This window comes from Ursus maritimus, unplaced genomic scaffold (assembly GCF_017311325.1).
Source record: "Ursus maritimus isolate PB19 unplaced genomic scaffold, ASM1731132v1 scaffold_10, whole genome shotgun sequence".
Lineage (NCBI taxonomy): Eukaryota > Metazoa > Chordata > Mammalia > Carnivora > Ursidae > Ursus > Ursus maritimus.
In genome coordinates, this window is record NW_024423344.1 from 6,805,769 (window position 1) to 6,831,778 (window position 26,010).

The 26,010-nt window shown below is 36.8% G+C and overlaps 1 protein-coding gene across 1 annotated transcript in view; it reads right to left on the reverse strand.

Annotated features, from left to right (window-relative positions):
• LOC103664397 (phospholipid-transporting ATPase IB-like) overlaps positions 1 to 26,010 on the reverse strand; it is a 184,665-nt gene that overhangs the window by 45,678 nt on the left and 112,977 nt on the right. The window contains exons 24-26 of the mRNA XM_008692279.2: positions 21,498 to 21,681; positions 6,192 to 6,302; positions 3,848 to 3,922 (exon numbers count right to left, since the gene is read on the reverse strand). Of these exons, the coding sequence (XP_008690501.2) occupies positions 3,848 to 3,922; positions 6,192 to 6,302; positions 21,498 to 21,681 (370 nt within the window). The remainder of the gene's footprint in view (positions 1 to 3,847; positions 3,923 to 6,191; positions 6,303 to 21,497; positions 21,682 to 26,010) is intronic.

Genomic DNA, 26,010 nt, shown 5'->3' on the forward strand with positions numbered 1-26,010 from the left:
TCTTCTGAGAGTCAGAGCAGCACTGGCTGTATCCTAGCCTCTGTCACAGAACAGAGAGATCACAGTCCACTCTCCACTGAGCTCTCTTGGCCTCTTTAACACTGTTTCTGTTGGTGCTGCTAAAAACCCTGCAGCATCCCGGGTTATGCACCCCACAGCCGCGCTCCCAGTCCTCACTTCCAGGGCCGGCACGTCTCTGTCCTTTGTGTTTCTAACACCGCCAGCTGCCCCCAGTTCCCACGCATGCTCCCAAGCTCCCTTTTTCAGTGTGGTTCATGTGCGCTTCGGAGCACTGGTTTTCAGTCTGGTCACACACGCGCGCAGTCCCCAGCTCTTAGTTTCAGTCTAGTTCGAGTCTGTTCTCCCGAGCTCCGGTTTTCAGTTTGGATGCGTGCGCTCCCGAGCTCCCAGTATCAGTCCAGTTCCAGTGAGCACTCCAGAGCTCCAGTTCTCAGTCTGGTTGCACACGCATTTCCGGGCTCCCGGTCTCAGTCTGCTTTGTCACAGGTGCCGGTCCGCGAGTCTGGCCCGCTCCCCAGTGCAGGTGGCTACTGCTTCCCAGTGCCCAAGCGCGGTGGCTCCCTCCCCTTTCTGTTTATCTTCCGATATCTAGGCACAGACTTTCAGCTCCCTGCTTCATACCTAGAGACCAAGCACCAGAAATGTTCTGTTTGTAGAGATTCAGATGTATCTTCTTACATCTCAGGCTGATTTCATGAGTGTTCAGGATGGTCTGGCAGATATCCAGCTCAACTCAAGGGACCAGATGAAAAAGGGGTCCCCTACTCCTCCACCATCTTTTCTCCCAACCTCTCTTTCAGATCTTTAAAGATAGTCCATTGTCTTTGGCCCTGCATGGTTTTCAATGAGAAATGTGTTCTTATTCCTACATTTATTTTCTATATGTAATATTTATCTGGTTGATTTAAAGATTATTCTCTTGGTCACTGATTTTCAACAATTTGGTTATGAAGAACATTTGTGTGTTTTTCTGACTTTTCTCTCTGTGCTTCTGTAATTGCTATGTCTTCATATTTACCTATCCTATTTCTGAAGTTTCTAATTTGCTCTTAATCCCACCCAGAAAAATGTCCATTTCCTACTTGTATTTTTCATCACAAGGTTCTATTTGGTTCTTTTCTATATCTTCTGTTTTTCTCATTATGTTCATTTCTTCCTCTATATTATTGCACATGTTCATAAGATTTAAAATATCTGTGTTAAGTCCTTATCTACTAATTCCAACATCTTTATAATTTTTATATCTGCTCTCATTGACTTATTTTTCACACTATGGATCTTATTTCCCTATTTCTTTGCATGACTGAGATATTTTATTAGAGGCACAACTTTGAATTTTGTGTTCTTGAGTACTTAATTTTGTTCTTCTTTTCAATTATTTTTAGTTTATTTGTATGCATTTGATATTTTCTGTGGCTTTGGAGCCCCCTTTGCCTCTATTTCTTTTTTTAAGATTTTTATTTATTTATTTATTTATTTATTTATTTATTTATTTATGATGTTCAATTAGCCAACATATAGTTTTTGATGTAGTGTTCAATGATTCATTAATTAGTTTTGTATAACACCCAGTGTTCATCACCACATGTGCCCTCTTTAATACCTATCACCCGGTTACCCCCACCCCCTCCCTTCTATAACCCTCAGTTTGTTTCCCAGAGTCCAGAGTCTCTCACAGTTTGCCCCCCTCTCTGATTTCTTCCCATTCAATTTTCCCTCCTTTCCCCTGGGGTCCTTTGCGCTATTCCTTATATTCCACATATGAGTGAAACCATATGATAATTGTCTTTCTCTGCTTGACTTATTTCACTTAGCATAATCCCCTCCAGTCCCATCCATGTCAATGCAAATGGTGGGTATTCATCCTTTCTGATGGCTGAGTAATATTCCATTGTATATATGAACCACATCTTTTTTTATCCATTCATCTCTTGAAGGACATGTTGGCCCTTTAAATATTGTTTGCCTGTTTGATTTGCAGGTAAGTAACTTGAGAATTAGTTTGATGGTTTTTTTTAAGATTACTTTTAAATTTTGTTATGAAGGACCCAGAATAGTGGGTTTTTGTTTTTGTTTTTGTTTTTGTTTAAAGTGTAACTTAAGTTTTCCCAATATAATGTGTAACTAGTTATTCTTAGCCCTGAATTAGCTCCAAGAATTCATCCTACTGCTTTCTGGTTGTTCTTTCCCTAGCTCTGGATAGATTTTTCTTACGCATACACAAACCAGAACCAAAGGCTCAAGGGGATGCTCTACAGATCTTCAGAGTCACTCTTGTCTATCTCTCTTGGTACAGTTTTCTCTTTTGACATTCTAGCTACCTGGGCCCACTGAGCTCCAACCTCTATGTCTTCAATTCATTAAGACACCAGGCTTTCTTTTGGGTCCATCTTCCTGCACTGTGGCTTGGATATAGTCCTTCTCTCAAGGATCACAGTCATGAGGAGCCTTTGTTTAATGTTTGAAAACCATTGTTTTATATATTTTGGCTGACACTGTAGTTTATTTCTGGTAGGAGGGCAATTCCTATAGCAATTAGTCATACGTGGGCAGAAGCAGAAATAATATATGACCTCTAGAAACACTATGACAACCTATTTAAATTTAGTTATTAAATAAGCAATCTAGCTCTCTTATTGCCAGTAACTATTGAAATGTCCTAGGCTTCATCCTTTTCCCATCTGTAAAATATATATGTAATGATAAGATTTAATAAGTCGATGGATATTAATAAGTCATCATATACTATCCTAAAATGTCCATAATATCTGTGGCCTATGTATTCATAGTGAATTTTCTCACACAAAGACTCTGCCACCCCAGTCTGTAATGAAACTGAAAAAAAAAAAAAAAAGAATTGAGTATTGTCATCTGTGACCAAAAGCCTGGTAGAGACAAATATGTGTATGACTTGAGGTTCACTGATGTAGTGTTCTAGCCAAGTATGTCTAGAATTGACATGTGCACAACTGTAACTATTCATAGTCCTAGACATTTTTGTACTATTGGACACTCAGTGACTTCTGTCTGTGCTGTTTCAGAATTCAAGCTCCTAGAAGACAGAATTTCAGGGATTAAAGCACAGAGTATCCAGATTGTAATATGCTATGATAATGTAGTACAGAAGAAAGGTCATAATATACTCACTGGGAGCCTAATTTCTATGCTAGGTTTCAATAACCTCTAATCTTTAAAGTGGAACAATAAAGAAGAAAAATAAAACAAAAATTTAAAGGTGAATTAAAAGACCATTTAATCATACTATTTATTTCTGAATTTAAAATGACTTAAGAAATGGTATGGGATTGTTAGTTTCAGAAAATTCCCAATTATTTATTATCTTTATTATTTATTATAGGACTTCATATCAAAATTCATCATTTCCTACAAACACAGGGTGAAATATTTACAAAAGGACAAATTTTCTACCAGGAGGTTTAAAAGGCCAGGGAAATTACACCATAAACACACACCCACATATAGAGATATAAATAAATATTAATTATATGTACTAAATGGAATGGGTAGAGGTAGAATTCAATAATAATTACTTGGCTTAAAAGCCTAAAAATGTTGTACAGGCATATAGTAAGGAGGTTTTGGATGTATTATCAAAATGCATTGCATAGAAATTTAATGTAGTTGCTGTAGAATGATCTCTTATGATTGAAATAATGTGTGGAGAGTATGGGCTTCTGCAAGATGTGTTGCAGCAACAAAGGCTCTAAAGATGTATTTGTGCTGCCTGCTATGTGCAGAAGATTAACTTAGACACACTTCCCAGACATAAACAGCATGCTATCAGATAGAGATGGAGAATGCTTACCACATTGTACAAGCTGATGCACCAATGTTCAAATATAATCTGCCCAGAAAATCCATTAACAAAGCTGAACCAAAGCTGAAAGAGAAGAAATTTCAAGAAGTTTTATATCAATATTGACCTAAATGTTTCCATTCACCGAAGTACTTAAAATCAATCTTGAGTATTTGAGCCTACCAGAAAGCTAGTACATTTATTTTAGAATTTTTATTTCATTCTTTGTTACTGTTCTTTCTCTATTAAAAGATAATTTCAATGAAATATTTAGATCTAATTGTCCAATAACGCATTGCTTCAGTAAAGAATGATATTGAGTTGTAAACCTTCAGAATGATTTTGTCTATGGCTTCAGCAAATTGTAGCATCTGCAATTGATAACATTTGCTACTGGCCCAGCCAAAGAAAGGAGAACTCCTAATTCAAAGATTTACAACCCTCTATGTTTATTGCAGCATTATTTACAATAACAAAAATGTGGAAGCAACCTAAGTGTTCATCAACAGATGAATGGATAAAGAAGGGGTGGCATATATAATTTCCAATGAAATATCGCTCAACTATAAAAAGGTATCAGATCCCACCATTTGCAACAACATGGATGGATTTAGAGGATATCCTTCTTTGACACGAGTTTGTATGTGTTACTTTCTCTGTAACTTTTTGGAAGAGTTTGAGGAAGACGTGTTAATTCTTCTTTGAATTATCGGTATAATTTTTCAGAGAGGTGTTTGATTACTGATCTCATCTCCTTACTACTTACAGTCTGTTCATATTTTCTATTTCTTCATTATTTGCCCCGCTGATTTTTGACAAAGGTGCAAAATCAATTTAATGGAAGGATAACCTTTTCATCAAATAGTACTGAAGTAATTGGATCTCCATGGGCAAAATAACCAGACAATCTAAACCCTCCACTGTATACAAAAATTAACTGAAAATGAATCATGACAGTAAGTTTAAAACACTTTTAGAAAACTACATAGAGGAAAATCTTTGGAATCTAGAGCTAGACAAAGAGTTTTTTGACATAGAACCAAAAGCAAGATCCATAAAAGGAAAATATATAAATTGGACCACAACAAAATTTAAAACTTTTGTACTCTGACTCTATTAAGATGACAAAACAACATGATACAGACTGGAAGAAAATATTTGCAAACTACTTATCTGCCAGAGGACTAACATCTAAAATATGTGAATTCTCAAAACTTAAGAGTGAAAAAACAATTCAGTTAGAAAATGGACAAAAAATATGAAGACACATTTCACTGAAGAAGATATGAAAAGAGCAAAAAAGTACATGAGAAGATGTTCAAAATCATTAGCTCCTATGGAAATGCAATTTAAAACTACAATGACATATCACTACCCATCTATGAGAATGGCTAAAAAATAATGATAACATCAAGTGCTGATAAAGATCCAGAGAAACAAGATAACAAATGCTTTGCTGGTGGGAACTGAAAATGGTAAAGTCACTCTGGAAAATAGTTGGGAGTTTCTTTTAAAATTAAACATGCACTTACCATATGATCCAGCAATTGTACTCTTGGACATTTGCTTGCACAAAACCTACACACAAATGCTCTTCAGCAGGTGGACAAAAAATTATGTTAAGGGAACAAATGATACAGGAAACAACTTGTATCAATCCAAGGGAATTATACTGATTGAAAAAAATCCAATCTCAAAAGGTTATATACTACATGATTCTGCTTTTATAAAATTCTTGAAAGAACAAAATTATAAGGATAGGGAACAGATTAGTCACTGTCAGGGGTTAGGGATGGCAGTGGATACAAAGGGGTAGCATGAAGGGGATCCTTGTGGTGATGGAACAGGTCTGTATCATTGGGGGAGGGTTGGAGAGGGAAACAGGTTTCTGCCTTGATTTATGTGGTGTTTATATCAATCTACACATGGATAAAGGTACAAAGAATCACACAAGTATGTGTAAAGCTGGTGAAATATGAATATGTTCTGTTGGGTTTGTCCTGGAGTTATTCAAGGTGTTCTTTGGGGGAAAATTGGGTGAATGTTTCACAGGACCTCCTAAAAATATTTTTTGTAACTTCCTGTGAATATATAATTATTTCAAAATAAAATATCTAAAAATATATTTCCATAGCCAAATTAGAGGCTTACACAGGTATTTTTTAAGTCAGGATGGTTGTTAGAAGATTCAAACTTACTGAATAATTTTGAGTGAAAACCTAAAGCAAAATTATGTAATGGTAATAATTTAAGTGATACAAATATGGGGGGGGGGAACAACCCTAAACTACCAAGCCTGATATCAAAGAAAGATCTAACTTTTCCATGAAAGAAAGTTTATCTCTTTTCTTACCTCAATAATGTATAACACTACATTTTTGTAGAAACAATACAATATGCATTTCGTCACTCGAAAATGATTCCAAGCTCCATGAACCAACAGAAGCTTCTCCAAGTAGCTAAACTAAAAGAAGGAGACAACAGTCAGTGCAAGTTCAAACAAACCTACCATTTAGTGACAAAACCCACAAAAGGTCATTTTCTCAGCATTTCACACCTAAGTTCCCACTCTAGAAAATATAACACAGAAGGAAACAGAATGAAACCAATTTCGCAGACAACCTGACATGGCAGTTCTCTATAAAGAAAAAATTTTAAAGCTTTATAAAATTAATTTCTCTTATCACTAAAAAAATTTTTTTAACATCATATTTTTTGCCCAGGAAATGCTGCTTGGATTTTCACTTGGAATGCACAAGGCTTTTATTTTTTTTAAAGCTGATACACATCTAGGACTTTAATCATAGTAATGGGACAGAATTATTTAATGAAAGGAACATCCTATTAGAAACAAGAACTCAGGCTAAATCACTCATCTTTTTTAATGTGTGATCAGGTGTAAGTAACAGTCTTACAGGAATCAGTTACCCACTTCGTATAATAAATAAAAAGTTAAAATTAAAAATGAAGGTTACATGCAGCCTCTGTAGCATTGGTGAGACTCCTTACCCTCATATACACACCTACTTTCATAGCAGTTATTACCTTCTAACAAATGACAGGCATTACTGTATATTTTTGTTTCCTACAATGGAAGCTCTGTGGCAGTAGGTCTCATTGTTTACTTTATTGATGAATCCTAACCACCCAGAAACATGCCCAGAATATGGTATTTGCTCAATGAACATTTTTTTGAATGAATGGCCATTCAGGAGAGTTATTCCACAAAATGAAGTAATTCAGTAATTTAATGACTCCTGGAACTAAATATTCACTTCAAATGGCACAAATTGGTACATATGAAAAATTTCAAATTTTCAAAAAAAAGAGCATTTAAGATTTTGGATCATGAGACAGCAGGATGGGGAAGAAGATGCTCAATCATAAAAGGCAGAGCTAAACAAAAAATAAGTGAATTAAAGAAAGGTTTTTGTTTGTCCGTTTTTACCCAGAACTTGATATTAAACTTGAGTCACTATAGACAACATTCCTATTGCCTCAGTGTTTAGCTTTGCAGTGGTTTAAAGTCAGAGTTCCATTTCTTGGAATGACTTTAAAAGACTAAGAAATTTGGGGAGAAGAAAGTGAATAATTTACATTTCAGAGAATAAGATGATCCAGGTTATGAGTAGAATATTATATACTCTGAGAAGAGAAAGTTGTGTATTACCCAGAAAGAGCAAGTAAAAGACATTTGTTTGACCACGGCTGCAGAATACATATGATATGCTGGAGGTAGATGGGACAGAAATGGGAAAATTTCCACTTAAGTTCTGGTGATAAGATTCATTCTGCAAAAGCCTAAAAGGGCACACATCATGGCAGAATACCTTCTCCCTCTCTGCAGTCAAAGCTGCTCTTGGGTCAAAGTAAAATGGAGGGGGAAAACCCCAATGGGGCTTAAAATATTATCATTGATGTGAAATAGCCTTTTAATGGGGGCCTGAGCATGAATCAAATCAATCTCCTGCATTAGTGTCGGTCTTGGTGTGGCACTTTAGGGGTGGGTGGAAGGAAGAAAAGAAAACTTGGAAGGTCTGATCCAAGATGGTGACATAGGAAGACCCTCAACTTACCTCCTTCACAGACACACCAAATTTACACCTATTTACATAGGAATTCCATCTCAGTGTTGACTGAATAGCTTCTGCACCACAAAAGATAGATGGAGACACAGTAAGAAAAAGAATCCCCACTCCTGACACTGCAAACTGCTGTGGAGAGCAACAGTAGTACTTAAGGACCATGAGTAGATTCATCTGCCCTGGCACACAGAAAAAAAGCCACAGTCTAAAAGGGTAACTAAAATATAAAGGAACCAGCACCAGAACCCTTCCATACAGCAGAGGAGCCCCTAGAACTCTCTCCAGGTTAGAGGGCTTAAGAGTACCACGGTTTGTGTTCTCCCTCTACTTTGATAGTTACCGACAGGAACATGGTCTAGGTGCCACAGCCAGCCTACTGCATCAGCAAGGCCCAGGCCCCTAGCCCATACCATCCCCAGATACCCAGAAAAAAAACAAAACAAAACAAAACCCAGTTTAAAGGAACAACTAGAATATAAAAGAGCCAGCCCTAAAACTCTGACAAATAGTGTGGGGAGCTGCTAGAAAACTCTAGGTTGGAGGGGCTGCTGAGTGTCACAGTTTATGTTCCTTTTCTGCCTTGATAGTGTAGATGAGAGCATACTTTGTGTGCCCTAGCCAGTCTACCACCTCAGTGAGCTCTAGGCCCCTAGTCCACATCAGCCCAGCTGTCCCACCAAGGTGGCCCCAGCATGGCACACACTGGGACAACCCAGGTCAGCACTCACTACAACCCCAACCATCTCACCAAGGTGACACAGAAGCAAAGCACCACAGAACACTCCTGGCCCACACCACTTTGGCTCTGCACCACTCACCAGAGTATGCAATGAGCGGAGTGCCCTGAGAACCCCTTGGGCCATACCCACCTCAGCTCCAACCACCCTGCATAGAGAGCCTAGAACCTATGGCTTGAGCCTGCCTTGGTACCAGCCACCTGCCAGGGTGCCCCCTGTGTGGAATACCCAAGGACACCCAGCTTATACTCACTTCAGCTGTCCTTCTAGGAAACCCTCAGCATGGAGAGACCTAGGAACATCCTGTTATATGCCTAGTTCAGCTCAGGCCATCCCACCAGGGTGGCTCTAGCAGAGAATACCTTGGAAATCCTATCCCATGCCAGGCATAGTTCCAGTCAGGCAGCCAAAGTGACCAGGCACACATAGTCTATATAAGGGACGACCATACACAAGACCATTCCTTTAAGCTTAGGAGAAGCAGCTGTTCTGCATAATTTATAAAAACAAACACAGAAAGCCAAGTAAGATGAGAAGACAGAAGAATATGCTCCTTGACCACTCTCTCACACCATACACAAAAATAAACTCCAAATGGATGAAAGACCTCGATGAGAGACAGGAATCCATCAAAATCCTAGAGGAGAACATAGGCTGCAACCTATACGACATCAGCCAAAGTAACCTTTTTCATGACACATCTCCAAAGGCAAGAGAAACAAAAGAAAAAATGATCTTGTGGGACTTCATCAAGATAAAAAGCTTCTGTGCAGCCAAGGAAACAGTCAAAAAAACTAAGAGGTAGCCCACGGAATGGGAGAATATATTTGCAAAAGACACTACAGATAAAAGACTGGTATCCAAGATCTACAAAGAACTTCTCAAACTCAATACGCGAGAAACAAATACAAATCATAAAATGGGCAGAAGATATGAACAGACACTTTTTCAATGAAGACATACAAATGGCTAACAGACACATGAAAAAATGTTCAAAATCATTAGCCATCAGGGAATTTCAAATCAAAACCACACTAAAATACCACCTTACGCCAGTTAGAATGGCAAAAATTGACAAGGCAAGAAACAACAATTGTTGGAGAGGATGTGGAGAAAGGGGATCCCTCCTACATTGTTGGTGGGAATGCAAGTTGGTACAGCCACTCTGGAAAACAGTGTGGAGGTCCCTTAAAAAGTTAAAAATTGAGCTACCCTATGACCCAGCCATTGCACTACTGGGTATTTACCCCAAAGACACAGACATAGTGAAGAGAAGGGCCATATGCACCCCAATGTTCATAGCAGCAATGTCCACAATAGCTAAATTGTGGAAGGAGCCGAGATGCCCTTCAACAGATGACTGGATTAAGAAGTTGTGGTCCATATATACAATGGAATATTACTCAGCTATCAGAAAGAACGAATTCTGAACATTTGCTGCAACATGGACGGCACTGGAGGAGATAATGCTGAGTGAAATAAGTCAAGCAGAGAAAGACAATTATCATATAATTTCTCTCATCTATGGAACATAAGAACTAGGAAGATCGGTAGGGGAAGAAAGGGATAAAGAAAGGGGGGGTAATCAGAAGGGGGAATGAAACATGAGAGACTATGGCCTATGAGAAACAAACTGAGGGCCTCAGAGGGGAGGGGGTGGGGGAATGGGATAGACCGGTGATGGGTAATAAGGAGGGCACGTATTGCATGGTGCACTGGGTGTTATATGCAACTAATGAATCATTGAACTTTACATCAGAAACCAGGGATGTACTGTATGGTGACTAACATAATATAATAAAAAAACATTAAAAAAAAGAAGAATATGCTCCAAATGAAAGAAAAAGACAAAAACCTAAAAGAGAGAGAGAGAACTAAACAAAACATAAATAACCTATCTACCTGATAAAGAGTTTAAAAGTAATGGTTATAAAGATGCTTACCAGACTAGAGAGAAGAGTGGATAAACTCAGTCTGACCTTCAACAAAAAAATAGAAAACATAAAAGAGAACCAATCAGGGTTGAAGAATACAAAAAAAGAAAAAAGAAAAACTAGAAAAAAAAAACAACAATTGAAATTAAAAAAATACACTAGAGGGAATTGAGGGAGATTAGAGGATGCAGTAGAATGGATCAGCAGTCTGGAGGACAGGGTAATAGCACCCAAGCCGAACTATAAAAAGAAAAAAAAGAATTTTAAAATGAGGATGGGTTAAGGGATCTTTTGGATAACATCAAGGGAAGAAACATTCACGTTACAGAGGTCCCAGAGGGAAAAGAGAGTAAGAGGTAGATAAGTTTATCTGAATAAATAATAACTGAAAACTTCCCTAATCGAGGAAAGGAAACAGACATCCAGATTCAGGAAGCACAGAGAGTTCCAAAAAAATATCCACACCACAACACATAATAATGATAATGATTTTTCAGCAGGAATGTTGCAGGTCAGAAGGGAATACTATGATATATTCAAAGTGCTGAAAGGAAAAAAAAAACACATAACCAAGAATACTCCATCCAGCAAAGTTATCACTCAGAATTCAGTAAGAGATAAAGAACTTCCCAAACAAAAATTAAAGGAGCTCACCACCACTAAACTGGCCTTATAAGAAATATTAAAGAGATTTCTTTAAGTGGAAAACAAAAGGCCATAATTAGAAGTAAAAAAAGAGAGAGAGAGAAAAGAAAGGAAAACTGTTCTAAGTAAAAGTAAGCATACAATAAAGGTCATAGAGCAATCTCTTGTAAGTATGAAGGTTAAAAGACAAAAGTAATAAAATCAATTCTAAAAAATTAGTTAAGGGGATTCACAAAATAAGAAGATATAAAATATAGTAACATATACATAAATTGTGGAAGGAGAAGAAAAAAAATGAGGTACTTTTAAAATGAGTTCAAACTTAAAAGACCATCAACTTAATATAGTCTGCAATATACTTAGGATGTTATATAAAACCTCATAATAACCATAAACTAAAAACTTATAATAGATACACAAAAAATAAAGAGAAATAAAGACAAGCAAAACACTAAAGAAGATCACAACTCACAAGGCAAAAGAGTAAGAGAAGATGAAGGGAATAGAAAAGAACTACAAGAACAACCAGAAAACAATGAGCAAAATGGCAATAAGTAAATATCTATCAATAATTACTTTAAATGTGAATAGTCTAAGTGCCTGAAAAAAAGACATATGGTGACAAAATGGTTAAAACAAAGAAGACTCATTTATATGCTGCCTGCAAGAGACCCATTTCAGATCTAAAGGCACATACAGACAGAAAATGAAGGATGGAAAAAAAATATGTCATGCAAATGGAAGTGAGAAAAAAAAAAAGCCAGGGGGCAATACTTATATCAGACAAGATAGACTTGAAATCAAAGACTGTAGCAAGTGCAAAGAGGGCACTACCTAATGATAAAGGGATCAAAAAACAAGAAGATATAATAATTGTAGTTATCTATGTACCCAACATAGCAGCACCTAAATAAAGCAAATATTAACAGACACAAAGGGAAAACTTGACAGCAATACGATAAATAGGAGACTGCAACACCCCACTCACATCAATGAATAGATCATCCAGGCAGAAAATGAATAAGGAAACAGTGTTTTTGAACCACACATTAGACCAGATGGGCTTGACATATACAGAAAATACCATCCAAAAACAACTTTTCAAGTGCACATGGAACATTCTCCAGGACACATCATGTGTTAGGCCACAAAACAAGCCTAAATAAATTTAAGAAGATTAAATAAATTTAAGAAGATTAAAATCATACCAAGCATCTTTTTTGACTACAACTAATATGAATGAAGATAGACATCAATTACAAGAAGAAAGAAAAACAAAAAAAGCACAAACAAACAATATGCTACTAAACAGCCATTGGGTTAATGAAGAAATCAAATAGGAAATTAAAAAATTCATGGAGGAGATAGTCCAGGATGGCAGAGGAGTAGGAAACCTTAGTTGTGTCTGGTCCCAGGAATTCAGCTAGATAGCTGTCAAATCATTCCGAACATCTACTAACTAAGAGATCTGAGAAAAGATTACCTGAAACTCCACGAATAGAAAAAGCTACCACTTTCTACAAGAATGACAAGACAGAAAAACTCACCTCAAAAAAGAGAACAAGAAAAAAAGAGCAAGAGGCAGTACTGACTGCCAGGGACATAATCAGTATGGATATAAATAAGATGTCAGAACTAGAGTTCAGAATAACAGTTACAAAGATACTAGCTTGGCTTGAAAAAAAAAAAAAGCATAGAAGACAGTAGAGAATGTCTTCCTGGAGAAATAAAAGAAGTAAAATCTAATCAAGTTGAAATAAAAAAGGCTATTGAGATGCAATAAAAAAGTGCAGCCTCTAACTGCTAGGATAAATGAGGCAGAAGAAAGAATTAGCGATATAGAAGACAAATGATGAAGAATAAAAAGCTGAGAAAAAGAGAGATAAACAACTACTGGATCATGAGGGGAGAATTTGAGAGATAAGTGATATACCATAAAGAGAAACAATATTAGAGTAATTGGGATCCCAGAAGAGGAGAGGGGGAGTGCAGAAGGTACACTGGAACAAATTATAGTGGAGAACTTTCCTAATCTAGGGAAGTTCTCAGGCAATGAAGTCCAGGAGGCACAGAGAACTCCCTTCAAAATCAATAAAAATAGGTTAACACCTGGTCATATAATAGTGAAACTTGCAAATCTCAGAGACAAAGAAAAGCAGCTTGGGACAAGAGGTCCATAACCTACAAGGGTAGAAACATCAGACTGGCAGAAGACCTATCCACAGAGATCTGGAAGGCCAGAAAGGACTGGCATGATATATTCAGGGTGTTAAGTGAGAAAAATATGCAGCCACGAATACTTTATCCACCAAGGATGTCATTCAAAATAGGAGAGATAAAAAGCTTCCAGGACAAACAGAACCTAAAAGAATTCGTGATCACTAAACCAGCCCTCCAAGAAATATTAAAGGGGATCCTTTAAGTGAAGAGAGAGCCCAAGAGTAACATAGACCAGAAAGGAACAGAGACAATATACAGAAACAAGGTATACATTTACAGGTAATACAATGGCACTAAATTCATATCTTCAATAATTACTCTGAATGTAAATGGAGTAAATGCTCCAATCAAAAGGAGATATCAGGTTGGATTAAAAAAAAAAACACAAGACCCATCCATATGCTGTCTACAAGAAACCCATTTTAGACCCAAAGACACCTCCAGATTGAAAGTGAGGGGGTGGAAAACCATTTATCATGCTAATGGATATCAAATGAAAGCTGGGGCAGCAATCCTTATATCAGACAAATTAGATTTTAAACCAAAGACAATAATAAAAGATAAGGAAGGACACTCTATCATAATTAAAGTGTCTATCCAACAAGATATAACAATTGTAAATATTTATGCCCCCAACATTGGAGCAGCCAATTATATAAACCAATCAATAACGAAATTAAAGAAACACATAAATAATAATAGTAAGGGACTTTAACACTCCACTCACTGCAATGGACAGATCATCTAAGCAGAAGATCAACAAAGAAACAAGGGCTTTGAATGACACATTGGACCAGATGGACTTCACAGATATATTCAGAGCATTCCATTCTAAAGCAACAGAATATACATTCTTTTCAAGTGCACATGGAACATTCTCCAAAATAGATCACATACTGGGTCACAAATCAGGTCTCAACAAGTACAAAAAGATTAGGATCATTCCCTACATATTTTCAGACCACAATGCTTTGAAACTTGAACTCAATCAAAAGAGGTTATTTGGAAAGACTCAAATACATGGAGGCTAAAGAGCATCCTACTAAAGAATGAATAGGTTAACCAGGAAATTTAAAAAGAATTTTAAAAATTCATGGAAACAAATGAAAATGAAAACTGTTCAGAACCATTGGGATGCAGTAAAGGTGGTTCTAAGAGGGAAGTATATAGCAGAATGGGCCTTTCTCAAGAAACAAGAAACATCTCAAATACACAACCTAACCCTACAGCTAAAGGAGTTGGAAAAAGAACAGCAAAAGAGCCTAAATCCAGCAGGAGAAGAGAAATAATAAAAGAAGGTATATTGGAGCAGATTATCAGAAGATAATTAGCTAGATGGATGGATAGATAGATAGATAGAAGATAATCAGATAGAAGATAGTCAGATAATCAGAAGATTAGAGCAGAAATCAATGAAATAGAAACCAAAAGAACAGTAGAACAGATCAATGCAACTAGGAGCTGGTTCTTTGAAAGATTTAATAAGATTGATAAACCCCTGGCCAGACTTATCAAAAAGAAAAAAGAAAGGGCCCAAATAAATAAAATCATGAATAAAAGAGGAGAGATCACAACCAACACCAAAGAAATACAAATAATTATAAGAACATATTATGAGCAATTATATGCCAACAAATTAGGCAATCTGGAAGAAATGGATGCATTCCTAGAAACATTTAAATTACCAAAACTGAAACAGGAAGAAATAGAAAACTTGAATAGACCTGTAACCAGCAAGGAAATTGAAGCAGTAATCAAAAATCTCCCAACAAACAAGCGTCCAGGGCCAGATGGCTTGCCAGGTGAATTCTACCAAACATTTAAGGAATAATTAATACCTATTCTTCTGAAGGTCTTTCAAAAAATAGAAATGGAAGGAAAACTTCCAAACTCTTTCTATGAGGCCAGCATTACCTTGATCCCAAAACCAGACAAAGACCCCACAAAATAGGAGAATTACAGACCAATATCTCTGATAAACACGGGTGCGAAAATTCTCACCAAGATACTAGCCAATAGGATCCAACAGTACATTAAAAGATTATTCACCATGACCAAATGGGATTTATTCCTGGGCTGCAAGGATGGTTCAACATCTGCAAATCAATCAATATGATGCACTACATTAATAAAAGAAAGGACAAGAACCATACAATCCTCTCAATAGATCCAGAAAAAGCATTTGACAAAGTACAGCATCCTTTCTTGATTAAAACTCTTCACAGTATAGGGATAGAGGGAACATACCTCAATATAGCAAAAGCCATATACAAAAAGCCCACAGTGAATATCATTTTCAATGGGGAAAAACTGAGAGCTTTTCCCCTAAGGTCAGGAACACAACAGGGATGCCCACTCTCACCACTATTGTTCAACATAGTACTAGAAGTCCTGGCCTCAGCAATCAGAGAATAAAAAGAAAGAAAAGGCATCCAAATCAGCAAGGAAGAAGTCAAACTCTCACTCTTCACAAATGACATGGTACTTTATGTGGAAAACCCAAAAGATTCCACCCCAAAATTGCTAGAACTCATATAGGAATTCAGCAAAGTGGCAGGATATAAAATCAATGCACAGAAATCAGTTGCATTTCTATACACTAACAATGAAACAGAAGAAAGAGAAATTAAGGAGTTGATCCCATTTACAACTGCACCAAAAACCATAGGATACCTAGGAATAAACCTAAGCAAAGAGGCAAAGGATCTGTACTCATGAAAGAAATTGAGGAAGACACAAAGAAATGGAAAAACATTCCATACTCATGGATTGGAAAAATTGATATTGTTAAAATGTCCGTACTACCCCAATTAATCTATAGGCTCAATGCAATCCATGCCAAAATATCAATACTTTTCATAGAAATAGGATAATCATAAAATTAGTATGGAACCACAAAAGATCCCAAGTAGCCAAAGTGATCTTGAGAAAGAAGAACAATGCCAGAGGTATCACAATCCCAGATTTCAAGATATACTACAAAGTTATAATAATCAAAACAGTATCGTACTGGCACAAAAATAGATACATAGATCAATGGAACGGAATAGAGAGCTGTTAAAATACCACCAACTTTTTTCACAGACCCGGAACAAATAATCCTAAAATTTGTATGGAACCAGAAAAGAGCCCTAATAGCCAAAGGAATGTTGAAAAAGAAAACCAAAGCTGGTGGCATCACAATTCCGGACTCAAGCTCTATTACAAAGCTGTAATCATCAAGACAATATGGTACTGGCACAAAAACAGGCACTTAGATCAATGGAACAGAATAGAGAACTCAGAAATGAACCCTCAACTCTATGGTCAACTAATCTTTGACAAGGCAGGAAAGAATATCCAATGGAAAAAAGACAGTCTCTTCAACAAAGGGTGTTGGGAAAATTGGACTGCCACATGCAGAAGAATGAAATTGGATCATCTCCTTACACTATACACAAAAATAGACTCAAAATGTATGAAAGACCTAAATGTGAGACAGGAATCCATCAAAAATCCTAGAGAAGAACACAAGCAGCAACCTTTTTTTACCTCAGCTGCAGCAACTTCTTGCTAGACAAGTCTCCAAAGGCAAGTGAAACAAAAGCAATAATGAACTATTGGGACTTCATCAAGATAAAAAAGCTTTTGCACAGCAAAGGAAACAGTCAACAAAACCAAAAGACGATTAATAGAATGGGAGAAGATATTTGCAAATGACATATCAGATAAAGGGCTAGTATCCAAAATCTATAAAGAACTTATCAAACTCAACACCCAAAGAACAAATAATCAATAAAGAAATGGGCAGAAGACATGAACAGACATTTCTCTAAAGAAGACATCCAAATGGCCAACAGACACATGAAAAAGTGCTCAACATCACTCAGCATCAGGGAAATACAAATCAAAACCACAATGAGATACCACCTCACACCCATCAGAATCACTAAAATTAATAAGTCAGGAAACGACAGATGTTAGTGAGGATGCGGAGAAAGGGAACCCTCCTACACTGTTGGTGGGAATGCAAGCTGGTGCAGCCACTCTGCAAAAGAGTATGAAGTTTCCTAAAAAGTTGAAATAGAGCTACCCTATGACACAACAATTGCAATACTGGATACTTACAGCAAAGATACAAATGTAGTGATCCAAAGGGGCACCTGCACTCCAATGTTTACAGCAGCAATGTCCACAATAGCCAAACTATGGAAAGAGCCCAGATGTCCATCAGCAGATGAATGGATAAAGAAGATGTGTGTATACACACACACACACACACACACACACACACACACACACTAGAATATTATGCAGCCATCAAAAAATGAAATCTTGCCATTTGCAATGATGTGGATGGAACTAGAGGGTATTATGCTAAGCAAAATAAGTCAATCAGAGAAGGACAATTTTCATAGGATCTCACTGATGTGTGGAATTTAAGATACAAGGCAGAAGATCATAGGGGAAGAGAGGAAAAAATGAAACAAGACAAAACCAGAGAGGGAGACAAAGCATAAGAGACTCTTAATCTCAGGAAACAAACTGAGGGTTGCTGGAGGGGAGGGGGGTCGGGGGATGCGGTAGTGTGATGGACATTGGGGAGGATATGTGTTGTGGTGAGCTCTGTGTGTTGTGTAAGACTGATGAATCACAGACCTGTACCCCTGAAACAAATAATACATTGTACGTTAATAAAAAAAAAAAAGAATAGAGAGCTGAGAAATATCCCACACTTATATGGTCAATTAATCTATAGAAAAGGAGGCAAGAATACACAATGGGGAAAAAGGCAGTCTCTTCAAAAAAGGTGTTGGGAAAATTGGAAAGCTACATGCTAAAGAATGAAACTAGACTACTTTCTTACATAATACAGAAAATTCAACTCAAAATGAATTAATGACCTAAATGTGAGACCTGAAACCCAGGGCCCCTGTGATAAACACACGGTGGTGTAGGCGATGAATCACTAAATTCACACCTGAAACTAACATTACACTGTATGTTAACTAACCTGAATTTAAATAAAAACTTGAAAAAAGAAAAGAAAAAGCAGCAATCTCCTGGACATTGACCTTAGCAACACTTTTCTAGATATATCTCCTCAGGCAAGGAAAACAAAAGCAAAAATAAACTATGGGGACTACATCAAAACAAAAATCTTTTACACAGCAAAGGAAACCATCAATGAAATGAAAAGGCAACCTACTGAGTGGGAGAAGACATTTGAAAATGATATATTTGATAAGGGGTTAATATTCAAGGTATATAATGAAGCTCTTCAACTGAGCACCCAAAAACCATAAATAATCCAATTTAAGGGGGGAGATGGGTTTAAGAGGTGATGGGGATTAGGGAATGCACTTGTGATGAACACCTAGTATTGTATGAAAGTGTTGAATCACTCCATTGTACACCTGAGACTAATATTACACTGTATGTTAACTACCTGGAATTTAAATAAAAACCTTAAAAAATGGGGAGAGGACATGAATATTTTTCCAAAGAAGATACACACATGAAAAGATTCTCAACATCACCAATCACCTAATTTGCACCAAACATCACCTATTGGCAGGGAAATGCAAATCAAAACCACAATGAGATATCATCTCACACTTGTCAGAATGGCTAGAATCAAAAAGATAAGAAATACTGGGTGTTGGTGAGGCTGTGGAGAAAAATGAACCCTCATGCACTTTGCTGGGAATACAAACTGGTGCAGCCACTGAGGAAAATATGGAGTATGGAGGTTCCTCAAAATATTAAAAATTCAAATAATCTTATAATTCCACTACTGTGTATTTACACAAAGAAAACAAAAACACGAACTTGAGAAGATATATATGCACTTTTATGTTCACTGAAGCATTACTGACAATAGCCAAGATATGGAAGCAACCTCAGTGTCCATCAATAGAATGGATAAAGAAGATGTGGTGTGTGTGTGTGTGTGTGTGTGTGTGTGTGTGTGTGTGTGTGTGTGTAATGGAATATTAGCCATAAAAAAGAATGAAATCTTGCCTTTTGTGACAACATGAATGGACCTAGTAGGTATTGTGCTCAGTAAGGTAAGTCCAACAGAAAAAGATAAATACCATTTAATTTCACTTATAATGTGGAATCTAAAAAATCCATACAAACTAAGAAAAACCAGAAATATTTCCCTGGATTCCCAGGACACCTGATACTGGCCACTGGCTTGGTGTGTCTACAGTGTTTAATAGTTCAAGGCTTATGTCACATAAATTGCTGAGATCACTGGAAGTATGTATCCCAATAGCATGTAGCAGTTTAAGACAGGATTAGGCGAATTTAGTGTGGTCATTTGCTTATTTACAGACACAGGTGCTTTGATCATAGTTTACGGACACTTTCCCCAACCCAGATACTCTAGCACATAGGAGCCTGAGTTTTCCCTGCTATAAAACCAGAACACTTAATCTATGAGTAAGAAGAAGGGTCTCAGAATGGATCTAATTCAAACACTGGGGTAATATGCTCTTCATCTATGCTATAGAATCCTAGGAGTCCATTTTGTTACCACTCCAGTTACAGGCATCTGTTTAGCTGTGGACAGGGTACTAAATCATCTAGCCCCTCAGAGACAGCCACCATAAGAACAGCCCCAGCAAGGATGACCTACTCGGGGTATGGGATTATTCCTAGGGAATGTTCAAGAATTACAGGTGGTTCCCGAATTCAGCAAGATTAAAAAGTGTTATTGTTAGTTGCTCAACTGTGATGAAAATATTAGATCCATTAAAAGCTAATCTTAAATTATTGATTAAAATATTATATTCTTCAAAAGTCAAAATATTAGTTTGTAGAAGGAGGACATGTTCTTGTTAAACAGCCTAGGATATGACATAAATATACAGAGGCTGTAAATCACAGACCACACACACTACTTAAATGACTTTCAATAAATGGCACAGCTACTGTGGAAGGCAGTTTGGCAGTTTCTTACAAAACTAAACATACTTTTATACTTTTACTATATGATACAGCAATTACACTCCTTGGTATAAGTCCAAAGGAGTTGAAAACTTATGTCCACACACACAAAAAAAAACCTGCACATGGACATTTATAGCAGCTTTTTAAATAATTGCCCAAACTTGGAAATAACCAAGATGTTTTTCAGTGAGTGAATGGATAAAGTATTTTACATCCAGAAAGTGGAAAGTTATTCATCACTAAATAGAAATGAGCTCTTAAGCCATGAAAGACACGGCAGACACTTCAATGCATATTACTAAGTGAAAGAAGCCCATTCGAAAATGCTACATACTATATGAATATGACGTTCTGGAAAAGGCAAAACCATGGAGATAGTACAAAAATCAGTGGTTGCCAAGGGTTTGTGTGTGGAGAGAATGATGAATAGACGGAGTGCAGAGGATTTTTAAAGCTGTAAAACTACTCTGTATGATACTGTGATGATGGATACTTGTCATTATACATTTCTCCAAACCCATAGAATATACAACATCAAGAGTGAGCCCTAATGTAGACTCTGAACTTTGGGTAATGATGATGATGTGTCAATATAGGTTCATCAGTTATAACAAATATACAGTTCTGGTAGGGTTGTTGATGATGGGGGAGTCTGTGAGGGAAAGCGGGGAATATACGGGAACTTTATATTTTCTGCTCAATTTTGTTGTGAAGCTATAATTGTTCTAAAATATACAACCTACTTTTTTAAATGCCTGCCAAGAGGCAATGCCTACTTTAAAAAAGCAGAAATGGGTACATTATAAGTCTTTAAGAAATCTTCTTTGAGAGACACCACAAAGCAAAGCATACATTACAGATTGAAGAGATAGGGAATTTAAAGATTATATTAGCAGAGCTATAGATTCTTGGTGGCATCAGTATGACCGACTCCCTAACTGCTCAAGGAAAACTTTTTTTTGCTGCAAAGTTCATGAGGACAAAACTAAAGAAAACCCCAAATGTGCTGGTAGTTTCATATGAAAAGCAGCTTAAAGAGTGGGGTAGGCCTCAGGGATGGACTTGAGATACTCAACACTCTTATGACCACACTACTGACCTGTGCAATGGCATAATCCGAGTTGTTGGTGGCCAGCATGCCCTCATTCCCACTGATTCCCACACCCACGTGGGCCATCTGGATCATCCCAACATCATTGGCACCATCCCCAATGGCAAGAGTAATGGCCCCTACATGCTTCTTAACCAGGTCCACTATTTCTGCCTTCTGGAGGGGAGATAACCTGAAAAAGAAGACCAAGACCACCATTTTTTAGTGTTTTGTTTTTGTTCACCTTGTTCTAAAAGCCTTTAACAGAGTCAACAGTAATCTACACATAGCCACCTTTAGGTGGCAGTTACTGGTAAATTTCCCAATTCATTAATTAAGCTTTTTACATATATAAAAATGTTCCACACACCAATCTAAAAAGAAACAAATGAATAAACAAAAAGCAGAATCAGAACTATACATACAAAGAACAAACTGATGGCTGCTGGAGGGGAAGGGGATGGAGGGACTTGCAAAATAGGTGAAGAGGACTTGGAGATACAGGCTTCCAGTTATGGAGTGAATAAGTCATGGGGATAAAAGGTACAGCATAGGGAATATAGTCAGTGGTACTGTAATAGTGTTGTATGGTGACAGAGGGGAGCTATACTTGTGAGCATAGCATAACATTTAGAGATGTCCAATCACTGTGTCGTACTCCTGAAAATAATGTAAAATTGTGTGTCAACTATACTCAATTTTTTTAAAAAGTTCCCTCCCATCCTCACCCAAAATAAAAAGAAAAGCAAAGAAACCACACAGTAACTTCTTTAACATCCCAAAAGAAATACACAGTATTTCTCCAGGTTACATGGAGATAAACTCTTCAATTTGCCTTTCTCCCCATCACTCCCTCTTGTCTAACACCTGCCTACTATATTAATTTATATCATCTACCTAAAGGAGAGCAAGAAGTGAAGATTTCTGAAACTATATGAAGGCATTTACCCAAAAGATAGCCTGTAGACTAGCCTATGAAAATCAAACTACCCTCAAGTGAACTTGAAAAATAAAAGGAGATATAAAAACATGAAGGTATCAGTCAGAAGAGTCTGTGGTAAGAACAACAAACGATAGTGAAGTGACATAACAACAAATGTTTGTTTCTTTCCATGGTATGTGTCCAACATAGATTAGGATACTGTTGATCCTTTTTTCTCCCTCAGATAAGCTACAAAAGCAAATTTAGTATTCTTAAAATATTTTAGGCTAGTAGACCCTGTCTGCACAAAACACAGATACACCAAGGAAAGAGAAGAAAAAATTTTATCTCTTGTTCATCACTTATGCATTCATTCACTAAATGAATCAGATACACACCTCTATCCAAAACAAAAAGAGACACACAAAGGTTTTATTTTCCAGTAATCAAATGATCATCCCCTTCTCACAAAACAGCTCCTGAAAACTAATTTAAATTTAAACCTTTCAATTTTTAGGTGAGATTATTAAAAACTGAGGAGATAGGTTTCCTTGAGTATACCAATTAAATACCAATTGATGGTATTTACATTCATGTCTTGCCAAGTTCATCTTGTCGTTCTATTGGCCGAGACAACATAGAAGCCGCATAGCCATCTATTCACAAAAATTGAAAGGGAACACACTCCAAATTTAAAGACAGAAGCACAGATAGAAAAACTTTTGTTTCATAATGAAGAAAATACAATGAGTTAACATTACGACTTTGTCATTAGAGTATGAAAAGTTACTGAAGTAGGGGATGTTCCAGAAACCATTTGTAAGTTTCATTTCCATCAAGAGATGCTGGTTGTTTTGCTGGAATGGTGACAATGATAATAACTTCACCATTTAGTCTGGCAACTACCTTTATATCTTAATTCTTTTTTTTAAGATTTTTTATTTATTTGACAGAAAGAGAGACAGCCAGTGAAAGAGGGAACACAAGCAGGGGGAGTGGGAGAGGAAGAAGCAGGCTCCCAGCGGAGGAGCCTGATGTGGGGCTCGATCCCAGGACCCTGGGATCACGCCCTGAGCTGAAGGTAGAGGCTTAACGACTGAGCCACCCAGGCATCCCCTTTATATCTTAATTCTATCCTCTGGGCCAACCAAGTTCTCCAAAATATGAGAAGAGAACACTCAGGGGCCCACTAAACCATCTCCTCCCCTTGCTAAACATCATTTAGTCCTTCAGTCCTTTGGTAATGTGGTTCTGGGCCTTTCACCAAGGCTCCAAATCAGTTCTGACCAGTTAAGAATAGAACTGGATCATCACTATTCTGATTTGGGGTCCTCCCCACCCATATATGAAAATAAATCCTAAAATAATAGTAGTCTTTTAATAACCATCTGTTAATTGAGCTCCAGTCAATAAAACACTTTAGGTCATGTGTCCATATATGGGCATTAAGCCAAATTTCCCTAATCCTGAAATTTTAGGGTTATATCCAATTGATGGTATTTACATTCATGTCTCGCCAAGTTCATCTTGTCGTTCTATTGGCCGAGACAACATAGAAGTCCCATAGCCATCTATTCACAAAAATTGAAAGGGAAGATGTCTACTCAGGATCGGAAAAAAGTCAGTATGCTGTTTCAGAGCACAAAAGTGATAAGAAAACACAGCCCTAAAACACAGTTTTAGGAATTCAAAACAATCATTGAACAGTTAATTTCTACTCTTCTTATCCGAATGGACATTTTTACATTCCAAAGATAATATTTCACCTGTCAACTCTCATTGTGACTTTTAATCTCTAACATGGAACCAAATAAAAAATTCAACAATAATTTAGAAAGAACACATAATAGATTCCAAATTATAAAACTAAGTCACATTTGACTCGAGTCATATTTGACTTAATTAAAAAATTGCAGTACTTTTATCATCTATTTTCATGGATTAAAAATATACAAAGATAAGTAAACCAATTGCCTGGAATAATGTCATGGTTTTTCCATAGGCAAATACTATTGACTCCCTTATCAATATAATCAGTGTGAGGAATAAAAAATAAAATGGTTTCCACTCAAAATTTGGGTTAAATAGGTGATGAAGATTAAGGAGTACACTTGTGATGAGCACCGGGTGATGTATGGGAGTGTTGAATCACTATATCGTGCATCTGAAACTATATTACACTGTATGTTAACTAACTAGAATTTAAATAAAAGCTTTGTAAAAATTGTAAAATAGGTTCAACATATTATATGGCACAGATGTTTTCTTGGATATATAAACAAGTTTTTTTTTTTTGCTATAATTGTGTTTGCAATTTGCTGAGTAAACTACTTAACGGTAATCTCATATTCATTATTATTTATTCAACAAATATTTATGTCTCTGCTATGAGCTAAGCACAATCCTTGATAGAGAAGATAGAGGAGAAAATAAAATATATAAACAACTCTGTCTTCATGAAGATTACATTGCAGTGGAGAGGACAGACAATAAACCAAGTAAGTAAAACAAAAATTATGGCATATAGTGATAAGAATTGTCAGGAAAATAAGTCTACAGCTTCATAAATTGACTTTTAGAAGTTAATTAATTTTTCTTTTTTAATTATGTTCACCTGAGTGCCACTGATTAAGCAATTATAACAAATACTGTATGACACCCTCCAACTATCTAAACTTTTTTATTTCTAAGTGACATTCAGTAAGCAAATTGTTGGCCAAATTTTTAAGAAAACTTTCTATACTTGTTAATGGTATATAAGGACATTGGACAATTTCAACAAGAAAACAAATGTAGAACTGGAAAAAACTAAAAACAAACATTTCAGCTCAGCAGAAAATGACCAAAAGTGGAAAAGAACTTGATCCATGTTTATTCATGAAAAGATGTTACTGTATCAGGTAAGTGCAGCAAGCTTGTGACCCTCTTTCCCGGAGGTGTTCATATTCCCTTGACCTGGGAGTGGGGCAAGAATCTGCAGATTTACTATCTGGACATGGTGGATATGGTTTGGAGCAGATAATGAGCACCCACATCTTTACCAACTGGGGTAGCTCTCTTAGTTCAGGGAGGGCAGAAAATCAGCTAGAAATATAACAGGGAGATTTTTGCAACAAAAGAATCATGGGAGGGTTGAGATAATAAACTTTCCACAAAATCCAGACAGCTCACTAAATTAAGACTATGCAAGGAAGAGCCCAGAGAGGTTTGCAACTTGTTATACCTCTGAAAGAATTGCTCCAATCACATATAGCCCTGACAGCAGAAGTAGAAGTCTTAGGGTTTGAATTGAGGAGGCACAAACTTGCCCAAGTAATTGAGTAATGACTAAACTCTTCAGGCACAGGAGAAACATCTGGGAAGGCAGGCTTAAAAAAACAAAACAAAACAAAACAAAACAAAACAAAAACCAAAACCCCAAAACAACAGCTAAGGTAAAATATCAGTAACTGCAAATGAACAGGCAAACAGATTTCACAGCCCAGGCAAGTTATTAAAACACCGAACCAATAAAATGCAGAAGAATAAATTAGAATCCAGATATACTGCAGTGTATTTTTCCACAACATCCACATTCACTCAAAACAAAACAAAATCACT